The sequence below is a fragment of the Apis mellifera genome, linkage group LG2, assembly GCF_003254395.2.
Source record: "Apis mellifera strain DH4 linkage group LG2, Amel_HAv3.1, whole genome shotgun sequence".
In the NCBI taxonomy this organism is placed as follows: Eukaryota; Metazoa; Arthropoda; class Insecta; order Hymenoptera; family Apidae; genus Apis; species Apis mellifera.
In genome coordinates, this window is record NC_037639.1 from 12,172,879 (window position 1) to 12,194,386 (window position 21,508).

The 21,508-nt window shown below is 43.2% G+C and overlaps 1 protein-coding gene across 12 annotated transcripts in view; it reads left to right on the forward strand.

Annotated features, from left to right (window-relative positions):
* The window catches only part of LOC408685 (MAP7 domain-containing protein 1), a 145,421-nt gene that overhangs the window by 23,064 nt on the left and 100,849 nt on the right, over positions 1 to 21,508 (forward strand). For 2 of the 12 annotated variants that reach the window (XM_026439250.1, XM_026439254.1), the window contains exon 1: positions 975 to 1,047. The exons of the other annotated variants lie outside the window; for them this stretch is intronic. In XM_026439250.1, coding sequence (XP_026295035.1) covers positions 990 to 1,047 — 58 coding nt within the window. In that variant the 5' untranslated portion in view covers positions 975 to 989. Of the gene's footprint in view, positions 1 to 974; positions 1,048 to 21,508 lie in introns of those variants that run through there. 12 annotated transcript variants of the gene reach the window in all.

Consider the following 21,508-nt stretch of genomic DNA (forward strand, 5'->3'; position numbering starts at 1 on the left):
AAGTTGAAGTTAGAGAGAGAGAGGGGAGGAAAGGAATTGGATTTTTTTTAAGGTCAAACGAACATCTTGCGTGTTATCTCGCCAATAGGGATGAGGATCGAGGCGAAATTCACATATATATATGATTCGCGGAGAAAGATCCATCTACGAATCTATCTAAATCGATCGATCGACACGGTCAGCATCGTGTCTCAGGGGTGTATTTACCAGGCGTATACGCGATTAATCCTAAAAGTAAAACTCCCACCGAGGTTAATGTTGCTTTTGCACGCTCGATTATTCGCCCTCCCCTCCCCTTTGAATTCCAACTCTTCTTCTGTATCGTATCGGATCTCTCGGGGAAACCTTTCGACAATGTGGATTGTCGACAGGCGTCCTTTAATCGATACGATCGGATCGATTCGCGAAAGGCGATTCAGAATGGCGGCGGAAAGGAAGAAAATCGATCGGCTACGCTGTGTTACACGCCACCGAAGATCTTATTGACGTCAGAGAAATGGCGACACCCGTTACGTTTATTAAAGGTATAAACCCGTGGCGATGTAGGGAAGCGTCACGAAACGAAGCCGTCAAGGTCCTCATGGCTGCCGCATGGCGGCCGAACAACCCTCGGCAACACCATCTTCCGGTTCCCCATACGAAGCTGCCGGCCACCGCCGTGGAAACGGAGAAAACCAACCACCCACCGATGTGTCTATCGACCACAGACGCCATTTGCCGGCGCCGTGCTCCGTCGCGACGCCAAGTTCACTGCGCTCCCCCTTTCGACTGCCAGCCGGACTGTGTGTGTTTCCACGCACGAACCGCGACACGGCCTCCACGCCTCGGTTCATTCTCGAAAAAGAAAAAGAAAAGAAAAAAAGAAAGGGAAAAGAGAAAAGAAAAAGAAAGAAAGAAAGATAAGAAAAAAATCTCCGTTTCCTCCCGGATTTCCAACCGAATTTCTCTCTCTTCGCTCTCGACTCGTGGTTGAGAATCGTCGGCGCAGGATGTGGTGTTGTAAAAGACTCGATTCCTCCGATTGGCCTGTCACTACCATCGTTCGAGGTAACGCTTCCTTTTTGCACGTCGCTAATTTTTTCGATACCTCTTCCCGCACTCGGCATTGTCCGAGCCGCGGGGGCTTTTCACCACCGCTTTTTTCTTTCTTTCTCGATTTCCACCTCCTCTTTTTTCTTATCTTATCCGCCCAAATTAATTTATTCGATCCGCGTTGCTATGGAATTTTCGCCGACCGACCCGTCCAATTTTTTATGATTTTTGGGTCAAACGTGTTCTTCTTCGCACCGTTGCTTTCCTTTCGTTTTTGCCAGTCCAGATATCGTGTCGTTTGGAGAAGCTTTTCACGAACGCTTCAGCTTTTACGCTGTTTCTACGCTGTTGCTATTATTGTACCGTTCGGTCAAAGTCGCGTATCTAGGATAAGTTCTAGGAAAGTGTATGCGCACTTTGTCGGTCGATGGGCTATTTTGCTAATCGCATATACGATACGATAATACACAATCAGCGTAATATTAACGATGTAACTTGGAAAAAAAAAAAAAATAAAACGTTTCGAAAACGTTTCGAATTAACTGTGTTTTATTGATCGATGGAAACAGCTACACGCAGGCTAAGAGAAAGAAAAAAAAAGAAGTAAATTGTTCGATAGGTAAAAACTTAATAAAGCTCCGTTCGATCTTGCGGCAGACGAAGCCCTACGTTAGAAAACGTTTAGTTGATCGCATCGTTCGGCCTAATTGCTTATTCGATTTAATCCCACTTGTGATGCAACCAACATCCGTGTCTTTGTTCCGTGCCGTATCGTGCCTCTTCGAATATTCTGTATTCGTTATTGGTCGAAATTCGAGCGTGATATCTTAATTCGAACCCGCGAATAATAATAATTTTCGTACGTATGAGAATCGAACTTGTGTTTTTATCATTCGTGAATTCACTTAGAAATCATCTCGAATAGATCAAGGTAACAGAAGAATTTTCGTTTCGTGCTCGAAGATACGGATATAGAAACGGATATAAATTGTAATATTTTCGCTCGCTCCAATTTTGATTTCTACTTATTTCCAGTTATAATAAATAAATTCGTATACGTACGAAATTGAAATTCGAGGTTATGTATTCTTTCGAGCTTCTTTTCCTCCGTTATTTTTCGATTCTATTGATATTAAAATATTCTTGTTTTTTCGCGATGCATATTTCATGTATACGATAATTTTTTTTTTTTTGTCGAGTATCGAGTCGCGGTACAAAAACTATTCGCGAGAATTCCTCCCGAGAAAGATGGAAACTTTAAACGAAAACGAATCCAGGAATATCGAAACGAGACGATGTTCAACGGCGAACATGTGAAAGCAAAGCCACCGGATTTAAATCCACGAAACATCTGGGATGTCTTTTGGTTGCTGTGTGTCGTTTTACGACTCGTGGAAAAGAAAAACAACGGGCCAATGGATGCATATTGCACAGTCATTGCCCTGAGTCAGCGTCGTTCAACGTTTGACGCAGGAACGGTCGAGCTCGATGCCAATTTTTCAAGAATTTCAACTTCTTTTCCGCATAGGCGGAATTATTTTCTCTTTCCATTGTTCCACAGCATTGATAAATTGTTAGGTTTCCCTGCGACGTGATCGATTCATAGGTTTTTCTTTCTTTCTTTTTTTTTCCCCTCCTTTTTTTTCGGTTTAAGAGCAATCGGCGATAAAGCGGAACAAAAACGGAACGCGTATATGTATCGATCGGTCGCCTTGCAAATTTGAAGTGACTCACTGTGCACTACGTTCACAATAATGTGACGCGTGTTATTGAGATATTAAATTGACATACTTCTGGATATCCACCAGTGGTCAATTACATCGGACGTGACCGGTTGCATCAGGCGTAATTGGATGAAGACGTACCTTGGAGTCGACGAGTCTCGAGACGCTCGTGTTAAAAAATGTTCTCGAGTTTCTCCCTTCGTTTCCATGCGAGTTTTCTTGCTTCTAGAATGCTTGAGAAACGAATATCGTCGATTGACGAGATAATACGGGGAAATATATTCTTGAAATATTTGCGCACGAAAATCATCCAATTCAAATAGAAGATTTGAAATTTGGCATCCGTTCAAAATGGGACGTGGGATGCGAAATTATGCGACGATTCGCTACGCGTTCGACGTTGAACGAATTCGGATCTTCGCTTTTCTCCTTGTTCCCATTCTCGATGTGTAATATTCCCCTCCCGGGAGAAAGAAAAAGGAAAAATTTTATAGCCGGGAGGATGGATTATGCGCGGAGTGTTAAAATGCTCGTTGAACGTGTAGCTGGACGGGCAAAAATATACATTGTGTAGGAACGAAGGAAGGAGTCTTTCCATTGACTCCGCAGTATGGTGAATCCTCGCGGTGCGGTTCGCGTGGTGGAGGGGGAAAAAATAAAAAATAAAAAAATAAAAAAAGCTGCGGTAAAAATAACGACTTCCGTTACGAGCCAACAACAGTATTTGGCACGCCAGTGACGTCATGTCCGTCGTCTGAAGGCGATGCCGTTTTTCACTCTTGGCACGTTTTATTTTTAACCTGCGAACGATGTGTGGCGCCACTTGTCCACCGTTCAAACGCGTCTTGTTTAAACAAAAAGTTTATCATTATATAATGTCAATTATTACGTATATTATGTAAATGGCAATTTAAAAAGAAATACGCTTTTGGATTTGAAATAGCAATTTGTAATTTCCAAGTCAAATATGCTTTGAGATCTGTAGAAGTTTAAAAAAAATATCATTATTGTTATTGACAAACATCGATAATTACTTATTTCGATGTTAATTATATTCCAACAATTTTTTTTTTCTCCCTCCCCTCGATTCTGTTCAACTTATCCGTTATTCGTTCACGAAATCATGATTTCGGCCGAAACGTTTCCCCCTTTCCCCCTTTCTATGGTGAAATCTTTATCACGTACAAGATATCGTTGCCCACGTGTTTCAACCACGGCTCTTTGAGAACGGATTTTACAAGGTTTCTATGCAGATATCCCCGCATGTCCGCCTACGGTGCAGCGTTCTATTCATTGTACGCGTCTCGTTGCGTGTACACGATCGATAGATTTCTACATGCTTTTGACCCCATGCCACGACCTGTAGAATCGCCTATGGGATATATCCCATTTTGGAAATAATTATCAATAAACGATTATTATGGAATTGTTATTATTGGAATCAAAGTAATTTACTTAATTATTATTATTTACTATTATTATTGTTTATTACTATTATTTTATTATTATTATCTACTATTTCATCTACTTTAAATATTTATATGTATATTATTATATCTTATTGTATCTTGTATTATATTATCTTATCTATTATATATCATCTTATCTTGTTCAAATATTTTTAAATTTTGATCTAATCTTTAAACGTTTCCACTGATTAAAAACAAAAGTGCAAAAAATACGATTTTTTATTTACAACCGTCACAGTTTAAACATTTCCTTCGTTTATCTTTTCTATATATATATATATATTTTCATTTTCCTCTCTTATAAAAATTAACAACTCTACTGTTATCTTGTTGAGATATTTTTAAATTTTAATTTCAAATCTTTAAACATTTCCACCAATTAAAAAAAAAAATGCTGAAAATGCGACTTTTTGTTTACAACTGTTGCAATTGAGCATTATTTATTATTTATCTTTTTTGTATATCTTCATTTTCCTCTCTTATGAAAATCAACAACTTTACTATTATCTTATTGAGATATTTTTAAATTTTAATCAAATCTTCAAACATTTCCATCATTTATCTTTTCTGTATATTTTCATTTTCCTCTCATAAAAATCAACTCGACTATTAAAAACTGAACTTTTGATCGCTTCATCGATCATTTTTCATGGGTTTCATTTTCTCGTAATACGCACGTAAAGAGCAAAGAGAAATGGAAACGTTTCAAAGATACGATTCACAAAGAAAAATGGAACGTATTGGTGTGTAAGTTCACGAAACTATGTCGGATAGATCGATCGGTCGAGTTCAGGGAACGTTTGTCTCGTGCCTGTTCACGTAATAACAATTATATCGTGACAACGCGAAAAGGATCGAGGTTAATGGTTAGGTAGAACGATCTTGGAAGCGTCGATCGGCGCACACTATTCGTGTTAACTCATTGATCGATCGAGAAGATCATGATCATCGATCCCTTCATTCTGATCATTTATGGCGATCATCGATCGTTTATGGCTGCTAATCGGTAATCGCGTTACGATCGTCGAAAATGCTATGCTCTCACGATCGTGTAAATTCTCTCTCTCTCTATTAATCTCGCTATAAATCATTAAAGATTGTAATTATTACCGATTTCCGATCGATAAACGTTACATCGATGGTTAATTTTTATCAAATACGTTCCTCGAACGATACCTGAGACTTCAAGAAATAATTATTAATAATTTTCTATTTTCCATAATTTTTCATTCGTTAAATCAAGATGGAAAATTTATTTAATATAAATAGAGAATAAATAGGATAAATAGATTTTAGTAAATTTTAGTGTGATCGCGAATGTAAAAAATTACGTCTCATTATCGTTCCGTTTCTTTTTCGTTCCGCAAATTTAGTGGTAGCAATCGATCGAACGATATATAACCCACGCGTGTTTCATTCAGTCGGAACAATTTCTCAAAGTACACGCTCATGGGTATTGAATGTCGTTTCGAAAGCCGGGATAATGATACGGTTCGGTGAAACACGAGGAAAGAGTCGAAAGCTGTACTACACCTATCTCGATATACGTTGGCGCGTTCTCATGATAAGTGCATAAGTTAGTACGTCTGGCCGGCCGGAGCAGATGAAAGGTCCTGTCTAACGCGTAATTGTGCGGTTAACGGAGAAGTCCCCGACCGGTTTGTAATTATACCGCTAATGAGTAAGATTGCCACTCTAAGGTTTTCGATCGCTTCCTTCCTTTCGTCGCAATCTGTCGCAATTTGTCGCGTTCGAACCGTACGTGAAAATCTCGACCGTCCCGAGAAAACGGGGCCGGTCAATCGGGAATCGTCACGTTTTTTCCCCTTAATCTTTAATAATAAATTTCTATTTTAAGAAGTCGTCGGATTTTTAGAAAGAATACAATTTTTTTTTAATTTTCGACTCTTTTTACGCGTTTTTTATGACGTCATCCATCCTCGCGTGCTAGGCAATAAATTTTAACGATTCGTAGACTAAAGTCGAATCCACTAGTAAACAGGAATTCAATGATATGGTTGAATGTCATAGTGTAAAGGTTAATTTGGGCCTTGGTCGTAGATTCAATTTCCACCTTGAAATTTACTTTATCTTCATTTCATACTTTATCTTCGTGTTTTACTAATATGCTTTGTTTAATAGCGGATGTTTGGACCTTGATTTTTAACTATTATAGAATCAAGTACCGGATGAGCATTACAGGGGTCTGTAAAATTTCTACGTTGACGATGTTGTAAACCGGTAAACGCAAATGCGACTTGGTCGTTAAATTATGCAGACGCAAGAATTTCCGATAGGAAACAACCGAAAGCACTCGGTGTTCGTTTTGTACAATCGGCCTTGCAAAATGGCAGCGAGATTATGGTTAATTAGCTGACCTCGGGAACAAGGGGTCGTTGCAATCAGACATGAGTCACGATCCTGACAATAATCGTTAGAAGGAACAGCGGACAATCTCAACAACGTTAATCTTTAGCATATTTCATTCTTATTTTCACGTCGTTTCCTTATGTATACCCGATGAAACTCGATTTTTAATCGTTCCTCGGTTAAACCGACGGGACGGGAGAATCGCGTAACTCATTCCTTAATGTCTGTCTAATTAAAATAGCGATCGTGCCCGGCACTCTATTATGGATATTATTGTCAAGAGGGGGGAAAGCTTTAATCGCGCGCGTAAATCAACCCGTTGGCGACAACTCTCCTCTCGCCCTAGGATCCTCCTCTCCCCTCCCTTCGAAATATTTTCGAAAGTGAAGAAAGAAAAAGGTCAATCCGCAGTTAATTCTAAGGATCGTGTCGAGTCGCGGTTGTTGCGCTTTCGTGCCTCTGTTTTACAACCATTAATTATCACCTTGCATTACGTTTCGCTCCTTCTTTCGTTCCTCTTTCTCTTTGCTTTGTCACGCGTTTTGCATCTATTGTGCAGTCACCATCGCGAATAATTGCTCCCCCAACTTGCTTCGAGGTATTAGAATTCGCCTCTCGTCCTCTCGCCACTTGACGTTAGGTAATATCCGCGAGTAACTGTCGCCGTTGTTAACTTTGCGCGTTTATCAGATCGTTTCTTCTCCTCTTGGTGAATTGGTTTTTGAAATTGACTTTTCTTTTTTCCTTTTGTCGAGACGCATCAACGAAACGCTTTACGATTTTACGAGAAATTATTATTAAAACCGAAGAGAAGAAGCGAAGCGATAACACGAGTGTATAACGTCTAATGAAATTTCGAATCAATTTAATTACGCGTAACCGCGTTGTATCGTTGCTACTTTACATTATTGCTGTTTCGAATTTAGTATCGGTGTTCGTTTGCCCATGTTGGCTATTAGGGGGAAACGTCAGGGAAACTAAATCCACAACCGGGTCACTCCGTAGACGTAATACCAGAGTTAACAGATTTAATCATAGAACAGTAAATGGAGCGTCGTCGAGCTGCGTTAGGAATTCCATTCTTTAACTTCGTTCAGAATTCATAATCATTCGTTAAGAAGCACCCAATTCTATTCAACCCGTTCGAGCTCTGTGCAGTAAGGAAATTATACGTATTTCGTATAACTGAATTAAAAAAAAAAAAAAATAATAATAATAATAAAATGCACGCGTCATTTATTTCCACAAAGTTTTTTAATTTTGGATCCGATGCGAAACTCGTCGAACTTCGAGGCATCGCATAAACTCGACCCTGTTTTAAACGCCTTCGTTTTGGCCGGGAGGTAAACAAAAGCACGATGAATCGAACGTCGAGTGTCTTCGTGGCACTGCGGGCTTCACTGTGGAGGAATAGGATAAACGAAGGGAACGCGAATCTCGCGCAGCATGTAAGTTCTAATTTTACGTACGGATGGGTCGTCTTTCTCGATTTCACCCAACAACGGTCGCTCTAAAAGCGGCCTTCTGGACAGAGACGCGATGGCGCGCCACGTTATTCAAATATGTTGGCGAGTTCGCGTTCTTTCTACCGTAACATTCGTGGCGTTGCGCGCAACAATCGAGTTACGCCATCGAAGCAAAGGATCTCGAACTACGTTACGAGAGTTTCTTCAACCGTCGGTACGGCAGAGCGCTGACGTGTCGATGATCGTTGCAGCGACGGCAGCCGGCAAACGCGCGTCTTCGGTCGCGCATTATCGAACGGGGATTTATCATTTTGTTTCGCAATCGTCAATCTAGATGCGGAAGAGGCATGTTTTCGATAAGAGAATTTTATTTTTATCACGTTTTTTTAAATATATCGCGGGAAGTCACGTTTTTTTACATCTCATTTAACAAATTAAATTAATCGCCGAAAGAGAAATTATCGCAGAATTATCTCGTATAAATTGAAAAGATTATTTAGTCGGTAAAGGAAATAACGAGACACGGAAATTCTCGATCCCTTTCGAATTACATTTCGATATTATAATACTTTATAAAAATTCTTTTTCAATTTTATGGATCTCGATAATTCAATTCGATACGATTTATAAGTTTTTAATCCGCGTATAACGATTCTAATTTCTTTTATTTTTTAACTCGCATAAAATTGTCTAATCCTTCTTACTTAATTATAGGAACGTACATAATCATTAAAAGAGTTATATTTAAAAGTTAATTGATATTAATTAACGAAAGGCTACGAAGAGTTGTGGCATTCTCTCTTGTGAGATGACCCCGATATAAGCGAATTAATTTATCGTTACGATATATTTACAGAGTGACACAAAAGAGGGAGGGATATATACCATACGTAATTGCGCGTCTCTTCCCTCGGCTAATTGCACCCCTGCGTTCACCGGACCACGACATCTCAAACATAGCGGTTTTTCCGACCGGTTTGCCGGATTGACAAGTGTCCACAAATGATTCAATTAAATTTCTCGTCGGAGGGTGGTTGCACTCCATCGATTCGTCGATGCGCCGCGAGCGAACCGCGGTCGTTCTCTCTCCTTTTCGTTACGTGCCGCTGGCTCCGTTGCCGGTTGGCAAACGATCGAAAGAAACGGCGCGCAATAGCGCTCGTTTCTTTGCTTTTCCAATTTCTATCGGGCCAGAATAGAACCGTTCTCACCGATCCGGTGGACAGTTATTGAATTTTAAAAACTCCATTACCGCTTAACCGATTTAGAAACGGTCCTTCGGACGGACTAACTCCTTTTCTCTTTCTCATTCTTTGTTACAGGTGACTCCATTGTTGTTTCGAATTTAACGATTTCTACGTCCAGTGATCGATGGTTAAACGATCGGTCATACTTTCACTGTAATAGGATATCTGTCCAGAAGTCCGGTAAAGCCACCGTAAATCCTGAACGCGCGTACGTTTCCCATAGGTATTAAGCAAACAGCTTAATCGAACCGACTACGCGTGTTATTATCATGGAACGATGGAAAAAGTAAAAGGGACTGGCGTGTATATATATATATATATACACGATCGCACTTTCACCAGGATTCTGATATTTAGAGGCGCGGAGAGGATACTTACGGTGAAAATAGCCGCTGTGGCGTTTGACATTTATGCGTTTCGTCCTAATAAGCGTAACTCAATAAATACTCGTTGGCACGAAACTCATCGTTGGAAACAAATTGCAAAACGTGCGAGCGCGCGTGTACTTGTTCTTCGTGCTTACTGCCTGCCTGCCAGCCTACGGCTGTAGCATCCGCGCGTTATTACGAAAATGATCCATAACCGTGAAATAATGATCGCTTCTTTTGTAACTCCAAAATGCTACGTGATCCTCCGTTTCCTTTGTGCAACGCGGTTTTTTATCCGCGAAAGCAGAGATGATCGTTTCAACCAGCAGATAGATTTATTGCAACTCGGATACGATACCTGTTAGGGCTCTTTCTATTATATTCGATCAACGTTCGAGGACAACGTTCGTGTGTGAACATTATTTCAATGCGTTGCAATCGAGTTTTCTATGCAACTGGTTGATTGGTGTCGGTATAGTAAAATGGTGCCAGAAATTCGCGTAGCTACTTTTCCTTTTAGTTGTACTCCTCGCCGCGCTGTCGGAATTCGTAATAAATCGTGGCTCTTTAAGTCGTATGATTGAGCAAACTTGTTGTTCGTTCGATAGAGCTGCTATTACGACACTTGATCGAAAATATAAATAGTATTGGAGATCATGTAGGAAAGTGGGAGGAAAGTTATTTTTTTTTACAAAGTGGCAATTAAGGCCACTTGTATTATTTCGTGGGACGACATTCCGTGGATCGTTCATCGAGACGGATATATATACTCGCCGCTTTCTTCTATTTTTCAACCGATTCGGACGCGCTTTTTAGAAAACGCGAAACATATTTTCGACGTTGCATGAATTTTACTCGCGTTGGAAAAAGCGACTTTCTCTTCTGCCCAAGAAAGATAAAAAATCGTACTTTTTTTTCTTTTCTTTCTCTTTCTCTTTCTGTTGCCATTAATAACATAAACCGCGATATCTCCCCAACCTCCTCGTCGAAACGAAATCAGACGTCAACTCTTCGTCCGACGTTAATTATCACCAGGTTGCGGAGAAACGATTAATATTGTTATAAACGATCAATTAACCTTAATTATATTCGTTAATTGCCACGTTCCTCGATCACGTTACGAAGAGATATTCAACGAGTCTGTTTCCGTAAGGAATATCGATGTTTCCCCTCGAACATATTCCTTCCTCCATTTCCCTGATCCACGATTTATCCACGATTTTTTCCTAATTCGACCAATCGCGAATTATATGGATCATCGATAACAGGGCTGCGCTGCCTTTCTTGCGATCGAAACTCGATCGTTTCGAGAAAGCGAATTATTTTTCTAGATTCTGCGTCCTCGATTCCAATTCCAATCGTTTTCCTCTCTCTCTCTCTCTCATCGCGTTTCTTCATCCTCCGGCTTTGAACGAATCCGATTCCTATCGCGTCGAAACGAATTTCGTCTCTCCCCTCCCCACCACTTCCCTCCTCTGTTTCGTCGCCGTTAATCGCGGCCACGATGATCTCGGCTCGTTAAAACGGTCGCCGGAGAACATCCCGAGGAGGATTTCGTCTGAGAAGTTTCGACGGTAACGAGGCGCCAGTTGTTATCGCTCCAACGTCGTTTCGTTTTAATTAATCTCTACGATTTAATTAGAACCAGGGATTGGTTTCGCGATGTTTCGAAGATTATTATTTTTTTTTTTCATTCGGGAAAAAGAAATCTTCCAGCCAACTTTTACGTCCTCCAACTTACGAAGGTGATCGAAAGATCGAACACGATCGGCACGAGTCATCTTTCATAAAATAATCCACTTCAAAGCGGCGAGCGTATGTACAAACGCTCTCTTTTAGCGCTTAATAACAAACCTATTGTAACGTTGGCTCGATTGTTTGCTGTGTCAAGCACCGTTCCACCGACGCTCGCCGATAGAATTTTTACTTACCACAAAGCGCACTCCTCCATTCAATTATATTCACCTTTATATAATCGAGCGCTGGTATTTCCAAACACTTAGAGTGTACGTCGCACCTGTGTATTTACCTGTCCCCCGGATCGATCGCCAATAACGGAAATAAACAGCGGAAACGCGACATGGAAATCGCATCTTGGAAACCGCGCATCGAATCGAACGGTGCTTCGATTTGCTCGGCCTCTGCGATCTACGCGCAACAAATCTGTTTGCGCCGGGGTTTAGATCGCCTCGATAACCGTGACAAAAGATCGGACACGGATCGAAGAACGCCAAGTTTCTCCACGGCTCGCGGATTCTCCAAGCCCCCGTAAATCTCGCGGAGGATCGAGCAAATTGACCCACTTGACGATATCGAAAGATTGGATCGGAAATTGCGTTTTATCATAACTCTGGATACGAATACACGATCTGCCGTTTGCCGAGAATGGAGGAAGGGCCGCTGGAATCGAGGAACGCTCAACTTTCCTCGTTTTTCATCAACGTCCGCCGACTCTTCTCGACTCTTTGAAATATTTAAGCGTTCCCTTTTCTCCGGCTTTTTCTTTTCGTCGTTACGATCACGTTGGATCACAGGACCGTACACGAGTTCTCGAGCATCTCCCTTCTTTTTCTTTTCTTCCTAATCTGGATGATATCCGTTTGTATTCACTCGTAACGAAGGCCCTTCGCGTACGACGAGCGAAATCAGGTCAGACTTCTCTTTCTGCGCAAATGATCTCAATATAGGAGATAATCATCCTGCAACCTGTTCATTTTGGATACATCCCTTAGTTCGTTTCTCCTCTCTTTTTTCTTCTTCTTTGAATTATTATGGACAGTAAGTCGTGACGCACGGCTGTATTTTCGTGCCCTACGCAATTCGATCTATTACGAGACACGAGGAATTTCAAGCGACTCGCAATCGATAATGGTATTCTCATCTCCTAATTGCACATGCGCGTCGAAAGCGTGGCACCTTTGCCATGGGTGAGAGGATAGGTGACCGCCTCCATACGTGTAACGCTGCTTTCGACAGATCGTTTCCATTTCCGCGATCAACTTCTTCCTGTGAGGACATCTCTCCTCGAACTCTTGAATTCGACATCGCTGGTTTCGATTTGAAGGATGGCGAAGGAAAGGGACTTGGAATAAATTGGAAGATTTATTTGGTGATTGATTGCCAAGAGCGTGGAAGATTTGTGCGCAAACTGGCGTCGTTTCGATGTAAAGAAAAGAGCAATTTGCATGCACGATACACGCTTAATTGATCGCGACTACACTCCACTTTGAGCGGGAAACACGCGAAACGCGCGTCCCACGCGAGCCTTTTCTCCTTCTCCTCGCTTCGATACGCATTCCGCGAATGTGTTCCGACGAAATTTTCCTTGCCTCGCTTCGATCAACGCACGTGCATAGTTTATTCCTTCTTAGCACACTTTTTGTTTCGTTTGCTTTTTTCTTTTTCCTTCGCATCCATGTTACATTGACTACAAGTTTTCGAAACGAAACGATGTATTCGTGATCTAGTTAAAATCGATGAAAACTGTACTTCACGGTCCACTCCACTCCGGGGTTCTCTCTCGATAATCGTTGGAGTTGGAAACAACAACGATAGGGTATAGACGGATCTCATGCACGATCCGATAAAACACATTGTTGCATCGCGCCAACTTTCGAAAACTGTCTAATTAGTTACACTTTCAGCGAGCATCGTAACTAGGGCGGTGCAGCATGGCCAAGTGCGCGGGGCGCGCGGAAATTCAAGAGGGGTGTACCGTGCCCAAAACTTGCCACCACTCGAAATCCTAATTTACCCTTTGTCCGTCCCTCCATTTCGATTTCGGCGTGAAACCAACTTCTTGCTACCGTTTTTTGAAACTGGGACGAGATACTGGGAGAAGACTTTTCAGAGAGAGACTTAATCGTACATATATATTGGGTTGGCAACTAAGTAATTGCGGATTTTTTTTTAGAAAATCAAAGACAATTTTTTCATGGAACTAAATAACTTTATTCTGTAATGTGTTGCCCATTTTGATCAATGATTTTTTGTCATCTTTCAGGCAGCATCGTAATCCCACGTTCATAAAACTTGTGGTTTTTATTAGCAAAAAACTGAATCAGGTACGATTTGATATCATCATCGTTATTGAAATTTTTACCATTCAAGAAGTTTTGTAAAGATCGAAACAAAAAGTAATCAGATGATCAGGACTATATGGTGGATGTGGCAAAACATCCCAACCAAACTCCAATAATTTTTGCCGAGTGACCAAAGATGTGTGTGACCTTGCATGATGGAATACAACACCTTTTCGATTTGTCAATTCGGGCCGCTTTTCTTCAACCGCATTGTTTAATTTCGTTAGTTGTTCAATGTAGACGACAGAATTGATCGTTCGGTTGGGTGGTAAGAGTTCAAAATAGACAATTCCTTTGTAATCCCACCAAACTGATAACAAAACCTTCTTTCGATGAATACCAGCTTTTGATGTTGTTCGAGCTGGTTCACGTGGCCTGCTCCACCATCTTTTCCGCTTGATATTGTTGTAAACAACTCATTTTTCATCGCCAGTTATCAGTCGTTTTAAAAATGGATCATTTTCATTACGTTTCTTTAGCAAATCGTAGCTGTTAATGCGTTGCGTTAAATGCTTTTCTTTCAGTTCGTGAGGAACCCATGTATCGAGTTTTTGAACATAGCCAAGTTGTTTTAAGTGGTTTTCAATGCACGTATGCGATACATGAAGCTTCTCTGCAATCTCACGAGTTGTACTGTGACGATACGAATCGATTATTGCTTTGATTATCATCAACTTCAACTGAAATCCGCAATTACTTAGTTGCCAACCCAATATATTCTTTCTTGTAACGCGATTCTTCTTCGAACATCTTTCGCATCGTAACTTTTCCATAGATATCCAATTTTCCTCCTTTCGAGAGAGAGAATTCGTCGAATTCCCGAACGCGATTTAACTCCAATCGTCCCGTGAGAGGATTCCTGCTTTCCAAAGAGCCCGTATCTCGCTCCGCGTCTGACTCGTGCACGGTCGCATCCACTTGCATCGTAGACTTACACGGCTAATATCTTCCTGGCGGTTTCTTCAGAGTAAACGAGTACCAAGTATTAACTTCGACGCACTGACGGTCGTTCGTTAACCACGCGTGTCGGTACACGGTGATATGTAGCGTTGGTCTTAACGAATGGATCGTTTAACGGTGGGTTCGTCGCTCACGGATGGAAGAGCGTGTACCGGGAGCGTGTAGAGAGATGACAAACGGTGGCCAGACGCCGTAATCCCATTTTACGAGCGAGATCCTGACCCCGTTGATTATCGTAGCCGCGAGGAAGGAAGAAACGAACGTTCATCACGGCTGTGTCCCCGGTGGTCGGATCGGTTCGCCGCGAACGAGCATTGTTCTCTCCTCGCGTGTTGACCTTGCGTTCTTTCGCCGCGTTTTTCACCTGGCTGCGCGAACGCTACGTCCCGCAGGTGGACGCAGGACACGTATTTCCTTACCAGCCGCGATCCGTATCATTGTTTTAATCCGACCTTAAATGCCCAAACGTCTCTCTTCTATCTCGATCTCGGCGTGCGTCCTACTTTGCGCGATCGTTTCGAATAGAAAGTTCTGCCAACCAAGTTTTATTCTATATGTATATAAAATTAGCAGTTTCTTTCTTTTCCTCTCTCTCTCTCTGTTGCTCGCGTCGAACAATAGGAGCCGTAGTAGAAACGTTGTTGCAACGACAATGCAGGGACCAAAGGAGGGACAGGGAGAAAGAGATACGGATCGACGGTGTCGATAAAGTCGGATATTATCTTTATGCTTCCTCGTAGCCGTAACAATGCCCCCGGTTCGCGTCGTTAGGAGTGTGTTTCGCGGGTTACTGGGACATGCCGTGCTCGTAAAATCGTGCACGATCGAGACTTCCGCTGCCGCGATTAGCCGGATCTTGGCTTCGATCGGGGGGGAAAAAAATTGGCCGGTTCGTGGCTCGTTTGCGCAACAAATGCCACGTTTCGCAGTGCTGGATCGCGTCGACGATCAATTGCTCCGTTTATTTCAACGCGATAATTCGTAACTCGATATTCACGAACAAGTGGCAAGTCGGGATCGAAGAGTATTCGTCAAAGAGGATTCTCGATTCTCGACGATTCTCGCTCTCGCGAGATGATCGTGTGTCTACATCTGGCTTTAAATATAGAGATTAGAAGATTCAGATTAGATAAGAAATCCGCTTCGGGCATTTAGACAACAGGGGAGTTAGAGGATGCGAGCTTGTTTTTTTTCTTTATATTAGTCCTTGTTGTCCGGGGGTTATATGTAACCGAGGGTCTAAGACTCTTCGTTTCTATTAAAATCGTAGTTTTCAGGTTTTAACCCAGTTCTGGCTTCCTCGGCTAATCGTCTTTCCCCCATACAACCAAGCGCACAATTATACGTCGTATAATTTGCCGTTTATTTTCTCTGCAAAATATTCTCTCCTTTCGGAATAGGAATGCTTGTCCAAGATGAAATCGAAGAGGGAATCAAGCTTCTCTCTCTCTATATATATACGTACATACACTTTTCTATTCACGTTTCGCAAACAAACGGTTTCAGGGTTGCGTTTGGCGCAGTTGTTGCTGCAACCGAAATTTCTGGGATAGACTTAGGGATGATCCCTCCCCCCTTCTTTCCTCAAGGACGCGCTCGCTCGCGAACGAATAAACGAACGAATCCTCAGCACGGCGTGGAAGAAGATTGCCGGTCAATTCCTCTCTCCCGTCGGTCGAGAGTGGAACGAATCGGTGACGTCGACGCGGTCGTATCGACCCTTGCTCGGTCGGGCGCCGGCTGCCGTCACCCTGGCAACCCACGTCCATTTCCTTTTGCATAGGAAAGGCCGCGTGTCGCCAAGACGTGGCGCCGTGTGTGCCACGCGACTACGCCACTTCCTCTCCACTGGCTTCTCTTCATTAACGATACAACCATCGCCCGACATTCGCTCTACCACGTTGCTCCTTTTCTTCCATCCGCAAAATTCTTTGTGGAAAATATCGTAAAGCGAGGATGCAATCCTTTCTCTCTGCTAACCGTCTTCTTTCCATTTGGGAAGGTACGAAGCAAGATACTTGGAAGAGAGAGAGTTTTTTCTGGAGGAAACTTGGAGACGGAGTACCTCTTTTCTCGATAGTTCGATGGCGGTTGGTTGAAATCGGCGAGATAGTTTTCCAGAACCGATCGATGCGAGCGGATGATAAAACCGAGTAAGAGGCCAAGGAGAATGAGAGAGTTTCCACCTCGTTCGTGTAAGCGGAAAAGAATGTAATTCGAAGCTGATCAATCACCGATCGGAACGAGTCTGCCGGCGAAGGACTGTTGTAAATTCCGTTACACGAGTAATTATATCGCTCGATGAAGCGAGTAGGATTTAAATTTAAGGAGCTCGAGAAACGATTTGCCACGATAAGGACAAGGATCGTCTAATTGAGCGACCGAAAGGGTCACGAGCTCGCCGCATAATCGAAGATTATTTACCGTGGTGGCACGAGGTAGCAGAAAACGTGGATCGTGCCGCGGGCAAGGCATCCGTTTCATATCGGACACGATTCATTATTCATGGTATTGTACCGCCAATCTACCGTTCCGACTTATCGTCCGATGCATATTCGCCAGTTTATCGTTTACCTCTAACTCGATCGTGCATTGTTCCTACACGTAAATATCACGTTTCGTTACCGAAAAAGAGACGAGAAGAGAGATCAAGAATTATTCCTTCCCAAGATTTGAGCGCCTCGTCTTTTTAATAAATAAAAGCAACACCGAAGAGAATTTTTCCGCCTTGGAAAAGTGGATCATCGGTAGGCTTCCCCCTCTCGAGACGTTCCACTCGCTCGAGGATGCAATTTACAACGATTTGCCCCTAATTGCTTCCGATGCAGGAGTCCGTCTCCGTGACTGGAGACGACTGGGAGCCCAGCCCAGGAAGAAAGATTCTCCTTTCGAAGCGAAACACAGGTGCAGCAGGAAGTCGATAAAGCGACCTGCACCTGTGTGTATCGAGTTCGAACGTGAAATCCGAGTTCGCACGCTCCCCAACCCGGGTCGAGTCGATTTTATTTGTCGATCCTTCTCTGCTTACCTGTACTTCGTATACGTAGTGTGCATTGTTAACTTGTTGTAATATCGATCAGCCCTCGAGCGTCACGCGAGATCCTCGCCACCAACTGTCGCGAGGACTAGTTAGAAAGCACAACTGTTACGACTTGTTTATCCACCGCGGGGACCGTCGACCCGATGACCCGATCAACTTTTCGTTCTCTCGAATCCTCAACGTATCGCTTCATCCGACCGGTTAATTACTCGTTAAACCGAACCTATTTAACTTAACTTTCTTCTCTCTTTCTCTCCATTTCTTCCAACGAAGAGTTCGAAAATGATTCAGCGGAGATGAAGAGGAGAAACTGTGTCACGGATCACCGCCTCCGCTCGACGAATGTTTATAGGAGCGCGGATGACGATCTCGCGTTACTTTTAATAGAGATAGACGCGCATCGCCGCGCACGAAACGGGAGATTGGCGGTGGCATGCGCGCCACCTGGAAAATTTATGATAATTCTACGTCGGTTACCGTCCATTCGCTTCGATTTATCCACCCTCCTCGTTCAAGCGATATTTCATTGAATTTTTTTTAATACGACTTTACATCCATTTTCGCAACGCTTTCATACGATTGTTATTCAAAGGAAAGGATATAAATTTATCGTCTCGTTATTATTACGGGTGAAGACTCGTCAACGAGTTACTTTAACGGTGTAACGGTGAAGGAATTTAGAATTACGCGCGCGATCAATGTCCGGGACGATCTACTTAAAATAATTTATAGCAGCTCGTGCTACGTAATTGATACGGCTCGGGCGTTAATTGGTGATCAAGGATTTCCTAGATTAACAGGTACACGCGGTATCCTTCCAACAATGATGCGATGCACAGCGGCATGGTTTGACCCGATGAAGTGGTCGGATGGGAAGCCCCCCACGTGTAAGGTCTGAACTGGAATGCAGCTCGGGTAGTTACATAGCGTGGCCGCTTGACAACCTTAATCCGTTTACCAGCATCCAATTTCTCGCGTACTTAGAAAAACGATACACTTTCGAGCGGAGATTTCGAATAAATTGACCAACGCGCGCGAACGAGAACGGCTCGCCTTAATCCCCGTTCGTATAATCATCGAATTTTCGAAAGAGACTCGCCAATTTCGCCGACGTATCGAACAATTATCCTAGTATCATCGAACGATCCTTCTACATCATCCTTCTTTCCAAAGAATTTCCTCGGAGAGAGAACGAAAAGAAGAAGAAGAAGAAGAAGCCCGTGGAGACACGTGGCGCTAATTAAGTCGCGGCAAGGCAACCGAGCCGAAGAGGCACGGTGCACGAAAGCCGAGGAAAGTGGTCGAGAATCGCGTGTCGCCGCCTCGTCACGTGTTGAAATGCAAACGTGAGGCAAGACTCTCCGTTTCGTACGGGCGAGACATCTCGTCTCGAGATCGAGCCGTGCCCTCTTGTCTCATTTCAAGGAACTCCGGATGGAGCGTGTCCGACCGCGTGGATCTTGATTCTCTACGGCAGTACAGCTTTCACTGCGTCTCCTTTCCTTCGTTTAAAACGATCCATCAATCGTATTTGCACACCGCTTCAACTCTCCGGTCCGCTCGATCAACGCGGACCCGATTCGACTATGGATGGAACGGGTGTATTTCCTTTTCCTTCGTTCCGCTTACCGATCATCGAGGAGGGGAAAGAAAAAGAGGAAAAATCGAATTTCAACCGAAATAAAAGGAAAGACGCGTCCGAGCCGACACGGAGGAAGAAACAACGCAGTTGTTCGCTCGGCAGAGCGCGTAATTCGCATCTTTCCACCGAACGTCGCATCGATCCACGGGACGACTCTCAGCCTCGGTCACGTTTCTCGTTTCCTCTTTCCTTCCTTTTTTTCTCACAGTTCGTTTGCCCCGTGCCGCGTCCATAGGCGTTAAATTCGAGCCAAAGGACGCCGTCGATCGATCGAAGCTATCATCTGGGTCAGCCTCGCGCTTCTTCCCCACGTCTACGCCATCCCTTTTCTTTTTATTATCTCCCTCCCTTCCCCCTGTTATTCCAACTTGTCCAGAATTCGTATCGTATCTGCCGAGTTTTCGCTCGATACGAATTCACCAAGGGGAACGCGATTAATCAACGAAGCTCGAGCAGGAGAATTCGCTCGGTCGCCTCTTAATTAACCTCGATACGCAATTTTCCGAATTAAGAAAACGGACGTTGTTTCCATTTTCAACGACCGCGCGAATGAAGATTTTTGATAAAGATCGAGGATCTCGAAGATTCGTACGGAGATCAGCGGAGTAATGGGGAAATGATGTTCGCAAGAAAACCGGCGGTTGCAGATCACGGCGAAGTATATTTCTTCCATCAACGCGGTATAATTACGCGGAGTAATCCCGTTATCCGAGGCTTGCAGTTCGGTGAAAGCCTAAAAAAAAAAAAAGAAAGAAAGAAGGAAGAAAGAAAAAAGGGTAGCCGGTCATGCCTACATCCTACTCGGAATGTTTGCGTTTTTGAACGAATTATTCCCAGGCTGGCGCGTTGTCCCGCGAGATAAGTGTAAGGAGAATCAAATTTATGAACGCTCGATAAAAGAGTCTCCGCGCTCTTCGATAATAGCTTTTTTTACGCGCGTCGATTTTTATCGTCGAGGAGAAATATCGTACCCGCGTCTGTGAAACGGCGTCCACGTCCACGTCCTCTTTTTAGAACGCGAAAACGAGCAAAGAGAGATTTTTGCCAACGATAAAGGCAGGCCAGGAACGGAGACAAAGGGTGAAGCGCAGGAGTCAGGGCAATTTAATCAAGAAGATGGAGTTAACGAGCCCTCCCTGCCTCTCCTCCTTCGATCCCTTTAATCCTCTACGAAAGAGAGAGGCACGCTTTGTACGCGTGCGTGTCTTGACGAGAATTGAAAAAGAAAAAAAAAAAAGAAAAAGGATCTTTCTTCGCGATAAGCACCAACGGTCAACGAACGTGGCCCTGCTCAACGAAACAACTGAAAATCAAGATTATATTTATATTCGAATGTGTATTACTCGAATCGTTGCTATCTTGTTTCAACTCTTCGATTATCATTTCAACTTTTCTCAACGCCACGCGATGAAACCATATATAATTCGATTCTACATTCTTAATCGCGTAATCGGGTGGAATACGAGAAAGGAAAGTCGATCGGTGCAACCGATTTAGGTTAAAGACTTTCGCGGATCGTCTATTCTCCGGTTATTCGTTCGAATCGATTCGACGAGCCACCGCGCGGAAGTCCATTTTCCATCGTTCCATTTACTCCCTGGGCGATGATAATCTTTGGATTCGAGTCGCTTTTGGATCGCTCGACTTTCGACGAGAGGGAACGAGATACGAGAGGCGAGCCGCTGACCGGGCGAGATGCGATACCATGCGACGGATTAGTTCACCGAGATTAAAAACACGCGGGGACGATTGTCCTATCCTCTCTTGCGTTTCTAAGAAGGAAACGCACCGCCTATATATCTTTTCTTTCTTTTTTTTTTTTTTAATGAAAGGAGAAACTGTTACGGATTTATCGAGGGGAGGAGCAAATCCGGTGAGATTAAGAAGCAAGAAGAGATGTAATATCGATTATCGGCTCTGGTATATATATATAGTGCGAGCCACGATTGACAAGTCGTCGACGAGAGAATGACGTGTGGGACGAGTGTAAAAAGTTATTTTCGGGGTTGGAATTGGGAAGAAGAGGGAAGAGCAATTCCTCGTATCATACGAATCCGAGTTTTCGAGTTTTCCGTCGTCATCCTCGTCCTTGTCCTCGCGAACTCGTT